The sequence below is a fragment of the Oncorhynchus nerka genome, linkage group LG7 (assembly GCF_034236695.1).
Source record: "Oncorhynchus nerka isolate Pitt River linkage group LG7, Oner_Uvic_2.0, whole genome shotgun sequence".
Lineage (NCBI taxonomy): Eukaryota > Metazoa > Chordata > Actinopteri > Salmoniformes > Salmonidae > Oncorhynchus > Oncorhynchus nerka.
In genome coordinates, this window is record NC_088402.1 from 97,426,455 (window position 1) to 97,441,962 (window position 15,508).

The 15,508-nt window shown below is 47.5% G+C and overlaps 1 protein-coding gene across 4 annotated transcripts in view; it reads right to left on the minus strand.

The window, feature by feature from the left end:
* The window catches only part of LOC115124018 (neural cell adhesion molecule L1.1-like), a 123,697-nt gene that overhangs the window by 39,975 nt on the left and 68,214 nt on the right, over window positions 1-15,508 (minus strand). For all 4 annotated transcript variants that reach the window (XM_065021027.1, XM_065021028.1, XM_065021026.1 and 1 more), the window contains 6 exons: window positions 12,427-12,570; window positions 6,245-6,356; window positions 5,916-6,079; window positions 4,690-4,849; window positions 3,855-3,982; window positions 1,596-1,697 (listed from right to left, as the gene is read on the minus strand). In XM_065021027.1, coding sequence (XP_064877099.1) covers window positions 1,596-1,697; window positions 3,855-3,982; window positions 4,690-4,849; window positions 5,916-6,079; window positions 6,245-6,356; window positions 12,427-12,570 — 810 coding nt within the window. The remainder of the gene's footprint in view (window positions 1-1,595; window positions 1,698-3,854; window positions 3,983-4,689; window positions 4,850-5,915; window positions 6,080-6,244; window positions 6,357-12,426; window positions 12,571-15,508) is intronic.

Here is a 15,508-nt window from a genome sequence, read left to right on the forward strand (position 1 = left end):
TATAGTAAATACATATAGTAAATACATAGTAAATACATAGTAAATATATATAGTAAATACATAGTAAATACATATAGTAAATACATATAGTAAATACATAGTAAATACATAGTAAATATATATAGTAAATACATAGTAAATACATATAGTAAATACATATAGTAAATACATAGTAAATACATAGTAAATACGTATAGTAAATACATATAGTAAATACATAGTAAATACATATTGTAAATACATATAGTAAATACATATAGTAAATACGTATAGTAAATATAGTAAATACATAGTAAATACATATAGTAAATACATAGTAAATACATATTGTAAATACATATAGTAAATACATATAGTAAATACGTATAGTAAATATAGTAAATACATAGTAAATACATAGTAAATACATAGTAAATACATATAGTAAATATATAGTAAATACATATAGTAAATACATATAGTAAATATATAGTAAATACATATAGTAAATATATATAGTAAATACATAGTAAATACATAGTAAATACATAGTAAATACATATAGTAAATACATATAGTAAATACATAGTAAATACATATAGTAAATATAGTAAATATAGTAAATACATAGTAAATATATATAGTAAATACATAGTAAATACATAGTAAATACATAGTAAATACATATAGTAAATACATATAGTAAATACATAGTAAATACATATAGTAAATATAGTAAATATAGTAAATACATATAGTAAATATATAGTAAATACATATAGTAAATATATATAGTAAATATATAGTAAATACATAGTAAATACATAGTAAATACATATAGTAAATATATATAGTAAATACATAGTAAATACATATAGTAAATACATAGTAAATATAGTAAATACATAGTAAATATATAGTAAATACATATAGTAAATACATATAGTAAATACATATAGTAAATATATATAGTAAATACATAGTAAATACATATAGTAAATATATATAGTAAATACGTATAGTAAATACATATAGTAAATATATAGTAAATACATATAGTAAATACATATAGTAAATACATATAGTAAATATAGTAAATATATATAGTAAATACATAGTAAATACATAGTAAATATATATAGTAAATATACATAGTAAATACATATAGTAAATATATAGTAAATATATATAGTAAATACATATAGTAAATACATATAGTAAATACATATAGTAAATACATATAGTAAATACGTATAGTAAATATAGTAAATACATATAGTAAATACATATAGTAAATACATATAGTAAATACATAGTAAATACATATAGTAAATACATAGTAAATACAGTAAATACATATAGTAAATATATATAGTAAATACGTGTGTGTGTCGGTGCGTGTGTGTACCTGTGGTGGGGAAGTTGTGTGTGTACCTGTGGTGGGGAAGTTGTGTGTGTACCTGTGGTGGGGAAGTTGTGTGTGTACCTGTGGTGGGGAAGTTGTGTGTGTACCTGTGGTGGGGAAGTTGTGTGTGTACCTGTGGTGGGGAAGTTGTGTGTGTACCTGTGGTGGGGAAGTTGTGTGTGTACCGGTGGTGGGGAAGTTGTGTGTGTACCTGTAGTGGGGGAGTTGTGTGTGTTTCCAGGTGTCCAGCTGAGAGTCAGGTTGTGGTCCTGCTCTTCAGACAGAGACAGAAACACTGGAGGGCTGGGACAGGCTGCAGGAGAGAGAGGTTTGAGAGAGGGGGGGTTAGAGAGAGAGAGGGGGGGCAGGCTGCAGGAGAGACACACACACAGACACACACAGACACACACACACACATACATACATACACACACACACACGTACATACACACACACACACGTACATACACACACACAAACGTACATACACACACACACACGTACACACACACACACACACACACACACACACACACGCACTGCTTTGACGTTGCCCTCTTTGGGTACAGCAAGCCCCATCCCCCTCCCCCTGTCTCCTACACCCAGGCTGCTGTGGTCTGAGAGGTCGTAAATTCCTGGAGGAGTTTGTCTCCTCATGGCCACAGTATAGAGTTAGAATGAATTTACATAGAGAACAAAGGAATTTCTTCCACCTCACAGAACTGGAGAACCGAACAACATTTATGTTCTGGAGAAGGTATAAAAGATCAGTGAAGAATCCAGCTACGAACTGGTCCGTTTGGTACCATTTAGTGAAACTCATGGGAGACAATACAGCCACATTACCATAACTCTGTTTATACGCTGCTCAAAAAAATAAAGGGAACACTTAAACAACACAATGTAACTCCAAGTCAATCACACTTCTGTGAAATCAAACTGTCCACTTAGGAAGCAACACTGATTGACAATAAATTTCACATGCTGTTCTGCAAATGGAATAGACAACAGGTGGAAATTATAGGCCATTAGCAAGACACCCCCAATAAAGGAGTGGTTCTGCAGGTGGTGACCACAGACCACTTCTCAGTTCCTATGCTTCCTGGCTGATGTTTTGGTCACTTTTGAATGCTGGCGGTGCTTTCACTCTAGTGGTAGCATGAGACGGAGTCTACAACCCACACAAGTGGCTCAGGTAGTGCAGCTCATCCAGGATGGCACATCAATGTGAGATGTGGCAAGGTTTGCTGTGTCTGTCAGCGTAGTGTCCAGAGCATGGAGGCGCTACCAGGAGACAGGCCAGTACATCAGGAGACGTGGAGGAGGCCGTAGGAGGGCAACAACCCAGCATCAGGACCGCTACCTCCGCCTTTGTGCAAGGAGGAGCAGGAGGAGCACTGCCAGAGCCCTGCAAAATGACCCCCAGCAGGCCACAAATTTGCATGTGTCTGCTCAAACGGTCAGAAACAGACTCCATGAGGGTGGTATGAGGGCCCGACGTCCACAGGTGGGGGTTGTGCTTACAGCCCAACACTGTGCAGGACGTTTGGCATTTGCCAGAGAACACCAAGATTGGCAAATTCGCCACTGGCGCCCTGTGCTCTTCACAGATGAAAGCAGGTTCACACTGAGCACATGTGACAGACGTGACAGAGTCTGGAGACGCCGTGGAGAACGTTCTGCTGCCTTCAACATCCTCCAGCATGACCAGTTTGGCGGTGGGTCAGTCATGGTGTGGGGTGGCATTTCTTTGAGGGGCCGCACAGCCCTCCATTTGCTCGCCAGAGGTAGCCTGACTGCCATTAGGTACCGAGATGAGATCCTCAGACCCCTTGTGAGACAAGATGCTGGTGCAGTTGGCCCTGGGTTCTTCCTAATGCTAGACCTCATGTGGCTGGAGTTCCTGCAAAAGGAAGGCATTGATGCTATGGACTGGCCCGCCCGTTCCCCAGACCTGAATCCAATTGAGCACATCTGGGACATCATGTCTTGCTCCATCCACCAACGCCACGTTGCACCACAGACTGTCCAGGAGTTGGCGGATGCTTTAGTCCAGGTCTGGGAGGTGATCCCTCAGGAGACCATCCGCCACCTCATCAGGAGTATGCCCAGGCATTGTAGGGAGGTCATACAGGCACGTGGAGGCCACACACACTACTGAGCCTCATTTTGACTTGTTTTAAGGACATTACATCAAAGTTGGATCAGCCTGTAGTGTGGTTTTCCACTTTAATTTAGAGTGTGACTCCAAATCCAGACTTCCATGGGTTGATACATTTGATTTAATTGATAATTGTTGTGTGATTTTATTGTCAGCACATTAAACTCTTCAGACAGAGACAGAAACACTGGAGGGCTGGGACAGGCTGCAGGAGAGAGAGGTTTGAGAGAGAGGGGGGGTTAGAGAGAGAGGGGGGGGGCAGGCTGCAGGAGAGACACACACACACACACACACACACACGTCACATACCCACTACGGTGATGGAGCCACTGGCCAATACGCTGTCCAGATCTGTGATGACCTCACAGGAGTAAAGCCCTTCGTCTGCTGATTGAACATCTGTCACTCTGAGGGTTCCATTCCCCAGTAGAGTGTACCTGGTCACCATGACAACAACACAAATCAATCATCCGATTTCAATACGTACATATGTTCATTCACGTGTACATAAGGTTGTGTCTGCGTTGTACCTAGGCCTTGGTTAAAATACTATTTGAAATCATTTCAAATGCTTTATCTGGGCTTGCCTGGTGCAGTGCAAGCCTTGCTAATCTGGGGCTCCATGCCGGCCAACTGCTAGAAGTATTTGAAAGATTTAAAAGAGTATCTGAACACAGGTCTTAATGCCAGTTTGGTGTGGCTTTTTCTAAAATTCATCATTCCTCGATTTCTTGCATCCTCACTTCTCATGTTCGTGAGGTCTGAGGAGATGGAGGCGTGTGTGTGGACTGATCCAATATGAAGGAGGGGGTCTGAGGAGATGGAGGCGTGTGTATGGACTGATCCAATATGAAGGAGGGGGTCTGAGGAGATGGAGGCGTGTGTATGGACTGATCCAATATGAAGGAGGGGGTCTGAGGAGATAGAGGCGTGTGTGTGGACTGATCCAATATGAAGGAGGGGGTCTGAGGAGATGGAGGCGTGTGTGTGGACTGATCCAATATGAAGGAGGGGGTCTGAGGAGATGGAGGCGTGTGTATGGACTGATCCAATATGAAGGAGGGGGTCTGAGGAGATGGAGGCGTGTGTATGGACTGATCCAATATGAAGGAGGGGGTCTGAGGAGATAGAGGCGTGTGTTTACTTGTCTCCCAGTGATGACTCCATGATCTTCTGTCCGTCTTTCCTCCAGAGGATTTGGGGTCGGTTCAGATGGGGGTCAAAGGTGAAATGACAGTCCAACCAGGAGTCTCCTCCCCTCGTAACCTGTACAGCCTGAGGACCGATCAGCATCACCGTACGTTCTGGGGGAGTGGGGTGAGGGAAGTGGAGGAAAGGAGAAACGAGGAGATGGGAGGAGTGTGGAGGATAGGAAATTACTTTAGTCATGACTAATACAGTATCTGATATCTTGGTTTAATTGAATAAAACCTTTACTGTCCTGAAGGGAATTATAAATGAACGAAACATATTGATGTCCAGAAGGGAATTTAAAATTAATGGAAACTTTACTGTCCTGAAGGGAATCCGTTTAGAACAACATCAGCACATGCAATGGGTTTGAGACAGAGATCAAGGAGAGAAAGAGACTAGTAGCATGTGGTGCTGTGTGGTGCTGTGTGGTGCTGTGTGGTGCTATGTGGTGCTGTGTGGTGCTGTGTGGTGCTGTGTGGTGCTATGTGGTGCTGTGTGGTGCTATGTGGTGCTGTGTGGTGCTGTGTGGTGCTGTGTGGTACTGTGTGGTGCTGTGTGGTGCTGTGTGGTGCTATGTGGGACTGTGTGGTGCTATGTGGTGCTGTGTGGTGCTGTGTGGTGCTATGTGGTGCTGTGTGGTGCTGTGTGGTGCTGTGTGGTACTGTGTGGTGCTGTGTGGTGCTGTGTGGTGCTGTGTGGGACAGTGTGGTGCTGTGTGGTGCTGTGTGGTACTGTGTGGTGCTGTGTGGTGCTGTGTGGTACTGTGTGGTGCTGTGTGGTGCTGTGTGGTGCTGTGTGGTACTGTGTGGTGCTGTGTGGTGCTATGTGGTGCTGTGTGGTGCTGTGTGGTGCTGTGTGGTACTGTGTGGTGCTGTGTGGTGCTGTGTGGTGCTATGTGGGACTGTGTGGTGCTATGTGGTGCTGTGTGGTGCTGTGTGGTGCTGTGTGGGACAGTGTGGTGCTGTGTGGTGCTGTGTGGGACTGTGTGGTGCTGTGTGGTGCTGTGTGGTACTGTGTGGTGCTGTGTGGTGCTGTGTGGTACTGTGTGGTGCTGTGTGGGACAGTGTGGTGCTGTGTGGTGCTGTGTGGGACTGTGTGGTGCTGTGTGGTGCTGTGTGGTGCTGTGTGGTGCTGTGTGGGACTGTGTGGTGCTGTGTGGTGCAGTGTGGTTCTCACTGAGGACCTCCAGGTGAGCGGTGATGGAGGTGGTGTTGTGTGTAATGGAGCAGGTGTAGACTCCACTGTCCTCCCTACTACTATTAAACAGCTCTAACGTCCCATTGGTCAGCTGAGACACACGACTGTCCGACAGCAAGGAGATCTGGAGATCCTCACTCTCCCTACACACACACACACACACACACACACACACACACACACACACACACACACACACACACACACACACACACACACACGGTTAGCGGATAACACAGAGCACTGTCCCAATGAGACACAGGGTTACCACAGTATCCCCACATCTCCTATTATAACATTAGTCTCACCATGTGACCTGTGGACGGGGTGACCCGAAGGCCTCACAATGCAGTCTGGCCACGCCCCCCTCCGTAACTTGATATACCACCCCATCAGAGGACAGGATCTGAGCTGGCAGCTCTGGGACAGAGAGAGCGAGAAAGAGAAGAAATAGGACAGAGAGAGATATTTTCATTTAGATTAGACATTTAGAAATACTTAGACAAGATCAGAAATGTATGTCATATCATAATCTGGGTGTCAGTCTGGTCCTGCTCTATAAAGGTAGTCTGGGTGTCAGTCTGGTCCTGCTCTATACAGGTAATCTGGGTGTCAGTCTGGTCCTGCTCTGTAAAGGTAGTCTGGGTGTCAGTCTGGTCTTGCTCTGTAAAGGTAGTCTGGGTGTCAGTCTGGTCCTGCTCTATACAGGTAGTCTGGGTGTCAGTCTGTTCCTGCTCTATACAGGTAGTCTGGGTGTCAGTCTGGTCCTGCTGTGTAAAGGTAGTCTGGGTGTCAGTCTGGTCCTGCTCTATAAAGGTAGTCTTGGTGTCAGTCTGGTCCTGCTCTATACAGGTAGTCTGGGTGTCAGTCTGGTCCTGCTGTGTAAAGGTAGTCTGGGTGTCAGTTTGGTCCTGCTCTATACAGGTAGTCTTGGTGTCAGTCTGGTCCTGCTCTATACAGGTAATCTGGGTGTCAGTCTGGTCCTGCTCTGTAAAGGTAGTCTGGGTGTCAGTCTGTTCCTGCTCTATACAGGTAGTCTGGGTGTCAGTCTGTTCCTGCTCTATACAGGTAGTCAGGGTGTCAGTCTGGTCCTGCTCTATACAGGTAGTCAGGGTGTCAGTCTGGTCCTGCTCTATACAGGTAGTCTGGGTGTCAGTCTGGTCCTGCTCTATAAAAGGTAGTCTGGGTGTCAGTCTGTTCCTGTTCTATACAGGTAGTCTGGGTGTCAGTCTGTTCCTGCTCTATAAAGGTAGTCAGGGTGTCAGTCTGGTCCTGCTCTATAAAGGTAGTCTGGGTGTCAGTCTGTTCCTGCTCTATACAGGTAGTCTGGGTGTCAGTCTTGTCCTGCTCTATACAGGTAGTCAGGGTGTCAGTCTGGTCCTGCTCTATACAGGTAGTCTGGGTGTCAGTCTGTTCCTGCTCTATACAGGTAGTCTGGGTGTCAGTCTGGTCCTGCTCTATACAGGTAGTCTGGGTGTCAGTCTGGTCCTGCTCTATAAAGGTAGTCAGGGTGTCAGTCTGTTCCTGCTCTATACAGGTAGTCTGGGTGTCAGTCTGGTCCTGCTCTATACAGGTAGTCAGGGTGTCAGTCTGTTCCTGCTCTATACAGGTAGTCAGGGTGTCAGTCTGGTCCTGCTCTATACAGGTAGTCTGGGTGTCAGTCTGGTCCTGCTCTATACAGGTAGTCTGGGTGTCAGTCTGGTCCTGCTCTATACAGGTAGTCAGGGTGTCAGTCTGGTCCTGCTCTATACAGGTAGTCTGGGTGTCAGTCTGGTCCTGCTCTATACAGGTAGTCTGGGTGTCAGTCTGGTCCTGCTCTATACAGGTAGTCTGGGTGTCAGTCTGGTCCTGCTCTATAAAGGTAGTCTGGGTGTCAGTCTGGTCCTGCTCTATAAAGGTAGTCTGGGTGTCAGTCTGTTCCTGCTCTATACAGGTAGTCTGGGTGTCAGTCTGTTCCTGCTCTATACAGGTAGTCAGGGTGTCAGTCTGGTCCTGCTCTATACAGGTAGTCTGGGTGTCAGTCTGGTCCTGCTCTATACAGGTAGTCTGGGTGTCAGTCTGGTCCTGCTCTATACAGGTAGTCAGGGTGTCAGTCTGGTCCTGCTCTATACAGGTAGTCTGGGTGTCAGTCTGGTCCTGCTCTATACAGGTAGTCTGGGTGTCAGTCTGGTCCTGCTCTATACAGGTAGTCTGGGTGTCAGTCTGGTCCTGCTCTATAAAGGTAGTCTGGGTGTCAGTCTGGTCCTGCTCTATAAAGGTAGTCTGGGTGTCAGTCTGTTCCTGCTCTATACAGGTAGTCTGGGTGTCAGTCTGGTCCTGCTCTATACAGGTAGTCTGGGTGTCAGTCTGGTCCTGCTCTATACAGGTAGTCTGGGTGTCAGTCTGGTCCTGCTCTATACAGGTAGTCTGGGTGTCAGTCTGGTCCTGCTCTATACAGGTAGTCAGGGTGTCAGTCTGGTCCTGCTCTATACAGGTAGTCTGGGTGTCAGTCTGGTCCTGCTCTATACAGGTAGTCTGGGTGTCAGTCTGGTCCTGCTCTATACAGGTAGTCTGGGTGTCAGTCTGGTCCTGCTCTATACAGGTAGTCTGGGTGTCAGTCTGGTCCTGCTCTATACAGGTAGTCTGGGTGTCAGTCTGGTCCTGCTCTATACAGGTAGTCAGGGTGTCAGTCTGGTCCTGCTCTATACAGGTAGTCAGGGTGTCAGTCTGGTCCTGCTCTATACAGGTAGTCAGGGTGTCAGTCTGGTCCTGCTCTATACAGGTAGTCTGGGTGTCAGTCTGTTCCTGCTCTATACAGGTAGTCAGGGTGTCAGTCTGGTCCTGCTCTATACAGGTAGTCAGGGTGTCAGTCTGGTCCTGCTCTATACAGGTAGTCTGGGTGTCAGTCTGGTCCTGCTCTATACAGGTAGTCAGGGTGTCAGTCTGGTCCTGCTCTATACAGGTAGTCAGGGTGTCAGTCTGGTCCTGCTCTATACAGGTAGTCTGGGTGTCAGTCTGGTCCTGCTCTATACAGGTAGTCAGGGTGTCAGTCTGGTCCTGCTCTATACAGGTAGTCAGGGTGTCAGTCTGGTCCTGCTCTATACAGGTAGTCTGGGTGTCAGTCTGGTCCTGCTCTATACAGGTAGTCAGGGTGTCAGTCTGGTCCTGCTCTATACAGGTAGTCAGGGTGTCAGTCTGGTCCTGCTCTATACAGGTAGTCTGGGTGTCAGTCTGGTCCTGCTCTATAAAGGTAGTCAGGGTGTCAGTCTGTTCCTGCTCTATACAGGTAGTCTGGGTGTCAGTCTGGTCCTGCTCTATACAGGTAGTCAGGGTGTCAGTCTGTTCCTGCTCTATACAGGTAGTCAGGGTGTCAGTCTGGTCCTGCTCTATACAGGTAGTCTGGGTGTCAGTCTGGTCCTGCTCTATACAGGTAGTCTGGGTGTCAGTCTGGTCCTGCTCTATACAGGTAGTCAGGGTGTCAGTCTGGTCCTGCTCTATACAGGTAGTCTGGGTGTCAGTCTGGTCCTGCTCTATACAGGTAGTCTGGGTGTCAGTCTGGTCCTGCTCTATACAGGTAGTCTGGGTGTCAGTCTGGTCCTGCTCTATAAAGGTAGTCTGGGTGTCAGTCTGGTCCTGCTCTATAAAGGTAGTCTGGGTGTCAGTCTGTTCCTGCTCTATACAGGTAGTCTGGGTGTCAGTCTGGTCCTGCTCTATACAGGTAGTCTGGGTGTCAGTCTGGTCCTGCTCTATACAGGTAGTCTGGGTGTCAGTCTGGTCCTGCTCTATACAGGTAGTCTGGGTGTCAGTCTGGTCCTGCTCTATACAGGTAGTCAGGGTGTCAGTCTGGTCCTGCTCTATACAGGTAGTCTGGGTGTCAGTCTGGTCCTGCTCTATACAGGTAGTCTGGGTGTCAGTCTGGTCCTGCTCTATACAGGTAGTCTGGGTGTCAGTCTGGTCCTGCTCTATACAGGTAGTCTGGGTGTCAGTCTGGTCCTGCTCTATACAGGTAGTCTGGGTGTCAGTCTGGTCCTGCTCTATACAGGTAGTCAGGGTGTCAGTCTGGTCCTGCTCTATACAGGTAGTCAGGGTGTCAGTCTGGTCCTGCTCTATACAGGTAGTCAGGGTGTCAGTCTGGTCCTGCTCTATACAGGTAGTCTGGGTGTCAGTCTGTTCCTGCTCTATACAGGTAGTCTGGGTGTCAGTCTGGTCCTGCTCTATACAGGTAGTCAGGGTGTCAGTCTGGTCCTGCTCTATAAAGGTAGTCAGGGTGTCAGTCTGGTCCTGCTCTATACAGGTAGTCTGGGTGTCAGTCTGGTCCTGCTCTATACAGGTAGTCTGGGTGTCAGTCTGGTCCTGCTCTATACAGGTAGTCAGGGTGTCAGTCTGGTCCTGCTCTATACAGGTAGTCTGGGTGTCAGTCTGTTCCTGCTCTATACAGGTAGTCAGGGTGTCAGTCTGGTCCTGCTCTATACAGGTAGTCAGGGTGTCAGTCTGGTCCTGCTCTATACAGGTAGTCAGGGTGTCAGTCTGGTCCTGCTCTATACAGGTAGTCTGGGTGTCAGTCTGGTCCTGCTCTATACAGGTAGTCAGGGTGTCAGTCTGGTCCTGCTCTATACAGGTAGTCAGGGTGTCAGTCTGGTCCTGCTCTATACAGGTAGTCTGGGTGTCAGTCTGGTCCTGCTCTATACAGGTAGTCAGGGTGTCAGTCTGGTCCTGCTCTATACAGGTAGTCAGGGTGTCAGTCTGGTCCTGCTCTATACAGGTAGTCTGGGTGTCAGTCTGGTCCTGCTCTATACAGGTAGTCAGGGTGTCAGTCTGGTCCTGCTCTATACAGGTAGTCAGGGTGTCAGTCTGGTCCTGCTCTATACAGGTAGTCAGGGTGTCAGTCTGGTCCTGCTCTATACAGGTAGTCAGGGTGATGAAATAAATAAAAGCTGAAATAAATAATAATATTATTCTGACATTTAACATTAAAATAATATACCATCACCTAATTTAAAGAATGTGAAATGTCAAAATAATATTTTATATTTATTTCAGCTTTTATTTCTTTCATCGACATTCCCAGTGGTATAGAAGTTAACATACACTCAATTAGTTTTTCAGGTATCCTTCCACAAGCTTCCCACAATAAGTTGGGTGAATTTTGGCCCATTCCGCCAGACAGAGCTGGTGTAACTGAGTCAGATTTCTAGGCCTCCTCGCTCACGCACGCTTTTTCAGTTCTGCCCACACATTTTCTATAGAATTGAGGTCAGGGCTTTGTGATGGCCACTCCAATACCTTGACTTTGATGTCCTTAAGATATTTTGCCACAACTTTGGAAGTATGCTTGGGGTCATTGTCCATTTGGAAGACCCATTTGAGACCAAGCTTTAACTTCCTGACTGATGTCTTGAGATGTTGCTTCAATATATCCACATCATTTTCCTCCCTAATGATGCCATCTATTTTGTGAAGTGCACCAGTCCCTCCTGCAGCAAAGCACCCCCACAACATGATGCTGCAACCCCCGTGCTTCACGTTTGGGATGGTGTTCTTCTGCTTGCAAGCATCCCCCTTTTTCCTCCAAAACGATGGTCCATAACGATGGTCATTATGGCAAAACAGTTCTATTTATGTTTCATCAGACCAGAGGACATTTCTCCAAACCGTAGTATGGCTTTTTTATGGCGGTTTTGGGGCAGTTGCTTCTTCCTTGCTGAGCGGCCTTTCAGGTTATGTCGATATTGGACTCGTTTTACTGTGGATATAGATACTTCTGTGATACTTTTGTGTTGTTCTGGGATTGATTTGCACTTTTCACACCAAAGTACGTTCATCTCTAGGAGACAGAACACATCTCCTTCCTGTGCGGTATGACGGCTGCGTGGTCCCATTGTGTTTATACTTGCGTACTATTGTTTGTACAGATGAACGTGGTACCTTCAGGCGTTTGGAAATTGCTCCCAAGGATGAACCAGACTTGTGGAGGTCTTTTTTTTTTATGAGGTCTTGAGGTCTTGGCAGATTTATTTTTATTTTCCCATGATGTCAAGCAAAGAGGCACTGAGTTTGAAGGTAGGCCTTGAAATACATCCACAGGTACACCTCCAATTGACTCAAATGACGTCAATTAGCCTATCAGAAGCTTCTAAAGCCATGACATCATTTTCTGGAATTTTCCAAGCTGTTTAAAGGCACAGTCAACTTAGTGTATGTAAACTTCTGACCCACTGGAATTGTGATACAGTGAATTATAAGTGAAATAATCTGTCTGTAAACAATTGTTGGAAAAATGACTTATGTCGTGCACAAAGTATATGTCCTAACCAACTTGCCAAAACTATAGTTTGTTAACAAGAAATGTGTGGAGTGGTTGAAAAACAAGTTTCAATGACTCCAACCTAAGTGTATGTAAACTTCTGACTTCAGGTGTGTGTGTGTGTGTGTGTGTGTGTGTGTGTGTGTGTGTGTGTGTGTGTGTGTGTGTGTGTGTGTGTGTGTGTGTGTGTGTGTGTGTGTGTCTCACCAATGACATAGATGTAAGTATTTTTGAGGATATTTCCGTGTTTGTTGGTGGCTTCACACTGGTACACCGCCGTATCACCAAACACTACATCTTTTAGGACCAACACCCCTCCGGTCACCCGCCGCCTGGGGTCAATGTCTACCTCTATACAGAGGAGAGGTGGGAGAGAGAGAGGGAATAGGATAGAAGGAGAGAAGAAGAGGAGGGAAGGAGTGGAGGATAGAAAGCGAAAGGGATTATCATTGAGGGATTCAAAAGGGGTTCTGAAAGACACCCATGTGGTGCCCACTGAAAGTTGGCAAAGCCACTAGTAAGGGGTTCTGAATGACACCCATGTGGTGCCCACTGAAAGTTGGCAAAGCCACTAGTAAGGGGTTCTGAATGACACCTGCCATGGCTGCACAAACTAATAGAAAAACCCACAACAACTTAGGATAGAGAGTAAAAAGAATACGGATCAAAACAGACAAGGGAAACACTCAAATTTAGGCTTCAATCACATCTGTGAAGTGTAGCTCTCCTAACATCTCTGGGCCAGCCACTCCTAAATATCACCTGGGCCAGCCACTCCTAAATATCACCTGGGCCAGCCACTCCTAAATATCACCTGGGCCAGCCACTCCTAAATATCACCTGGGCCAGCCACTCCTAAATATCACCTGGGCCAGCCACTCCTAAATATCACCTGGGCCAGCCACTCCTAAATATCACCTGGGCCAGCCACTCCTAAATCTCACCTGGGCCAGCCACTCCTAAATATCACCTGGGCCAGCCACTCCTAAATATCACCTGGGCCAGCCACTCCTAAATATCACCTGGGCCAGCCACTCCTAAATATCACCTGGGCCAGCCACTCCTAAATATCACCTGGGCCAGCCACGCCTAAATATCACCTGGGCCAGCCACTCCTAAATATCACCTGGGCCAGCCACTCCTAAATATCACCTGGGCCAGCCACTCCTAAATATCACCTGGGCCAGCCACTCCTAAATATCACCTGGGCCAGCCACTCCTAAATATCACCTGGGCCAGCCACTCCTAAATATCACCTGGGCCAGCCACGCCTAAATATCACCTGGGCCAGCCACTCCTAAATATCACCTGGGCCAGCCACGCCTAAATATCACCTGGGCCAGCCACGCCTAAATATCACCTGGGCCAGCCACGCCTAAATATCACCTGGGCCAGCCACGCCTAAATATCACCTGGGCCAGCCACGCCTAAATATCACCTGGGCCAGCCACGCCTAAATATCACCTGGGTCAGCCACGCCTAAATATCACCTGGGCCAGCCACGCCTAAATATCACCTGGGCCAGCCACGCCTAAATATCACCTGGGCCAGCCACGCCTAAATATCACCTGGGCCAGCCACGCCTAAATATCACCTGGGCCAGCCACTCCTAAATATCACCTGGGCCAGCCACTCCTAAATATCACCTGGGCCAGCCACGCCTAAATATCACCTGGGCCAGCCACTCCTAAATATCACCTGGGCCAGCGACGCCTAAATATCACCTGGGCCAGCCACGCCTAAATATCACCTGGGCCAGCCACTCCTAAATATCACCTGGGCCAGCCACTCCTAAATATCACCTGGGCCAGCCACTCCTAAATATCACCTGGGCCAGCCACGCCTAAATATCACCTGGGCCAGCCACTCCTAAATATCACCTGGGCCAGCCACTCCTAAATATCACCTGGGCCAGCCACTCCTAAATATCACCTGGGCCAGCCACTCCTAAATATCACCTGGGCCAGCCACTCCTAAATATCACCTGGGCCAGCCACTCCTAAATATCACCTGGGCCAGCCACTCCTAAATATCACCTGGGCCAGCCACGCCTAAATATCACCTGGGCCAGCCACTCTTAAATATCACCTGGGCCAGCCACGCCTAAATATCACCTGGGCCAGCCACTCCTAAATATCACCTGGGCCAGCCACGCCTAAATATCACCTGGGCCAGCCACGCCTAAATATCACCTGGGCCAGCCACGCCTAAATATCACCTGGGCCAGCCACGCCTAAATATCACCTGGGCCAGCCACGCCTAAATATCACCTGGGCCAGCAACGCCTAAATATCACCTGGGCCAGCCACGCCTAAATATCACCTGGGCCAGCAACGCCTAAATATCACCTGGGCCAGCCGCGCCTAAATATCACCTGGGCCAGCCACGCCTAAATATCACCTGGGCCAGCCGCGCCTAAATATCACCTGGGCCAGCCACGCCTAAATATCACCTGGGCCAGCCACTCCTAAATATCACCTGGGCCAGCCACGCCTAAATATCACCTGGGCCAGCCACTCCTAAATATCACCTGGGCCAGCCACGCCTAAATATCACCTGGGCCAGCCACGCCTAAATATCACCTGGGCCAGCCACGCCTAAATATCACCTGGGCCAGCCACTCCTAAATATCACCTGGGCCAGCCACGCCTAAATATCACCTGGGCCAGCCACGCCTAAATATCACCTGGGCCAGCCACTCCTAAATATCACCTGGGCCAGCCACTCCTAAATATCACCTGGGCCAGCCACTCCTAAATATCACCTGGGCCAGCCACGCCTAAATATCACCTGGGCCAGCCACTCCTAAATATCACCTGGGCCAGCCACTCCTAAATATCCCCTGGGCCAGCCACTCCTAAATATCACCTGGGCCAGCCACTCCTAAATATCACCTGGGCCAGCCACTCCTAAATATCACCTGGGCCAGCCACGCCTAAATATCACCTGGGCCAGCCACTCCTAAATATCACCTGGGCCAGCCACTCCTAAATATCACCTGGGCCAGCCACTCCTAAATATCACCTGGGCCAGCCACTCCTAAATATCACCTGGGCCAGCCACGCCTAAATATCACCTGGGCCAGCCACTCCTAAATATCACCTGGGCCAGCCACTCCTAAATATCACCTGGGCCAGCCACTCCTAAATATCACCTGGGCCAGCCACGCCTAAATATCACCTGGGCCAGCCACTCCTAAATATCACCTGGGCCAGCCACGCCTAAATATCACCTGGGTCAGCCACTCCTAAATATCACCTGGGCCAGCCACTCCTAAATATCACCTGGG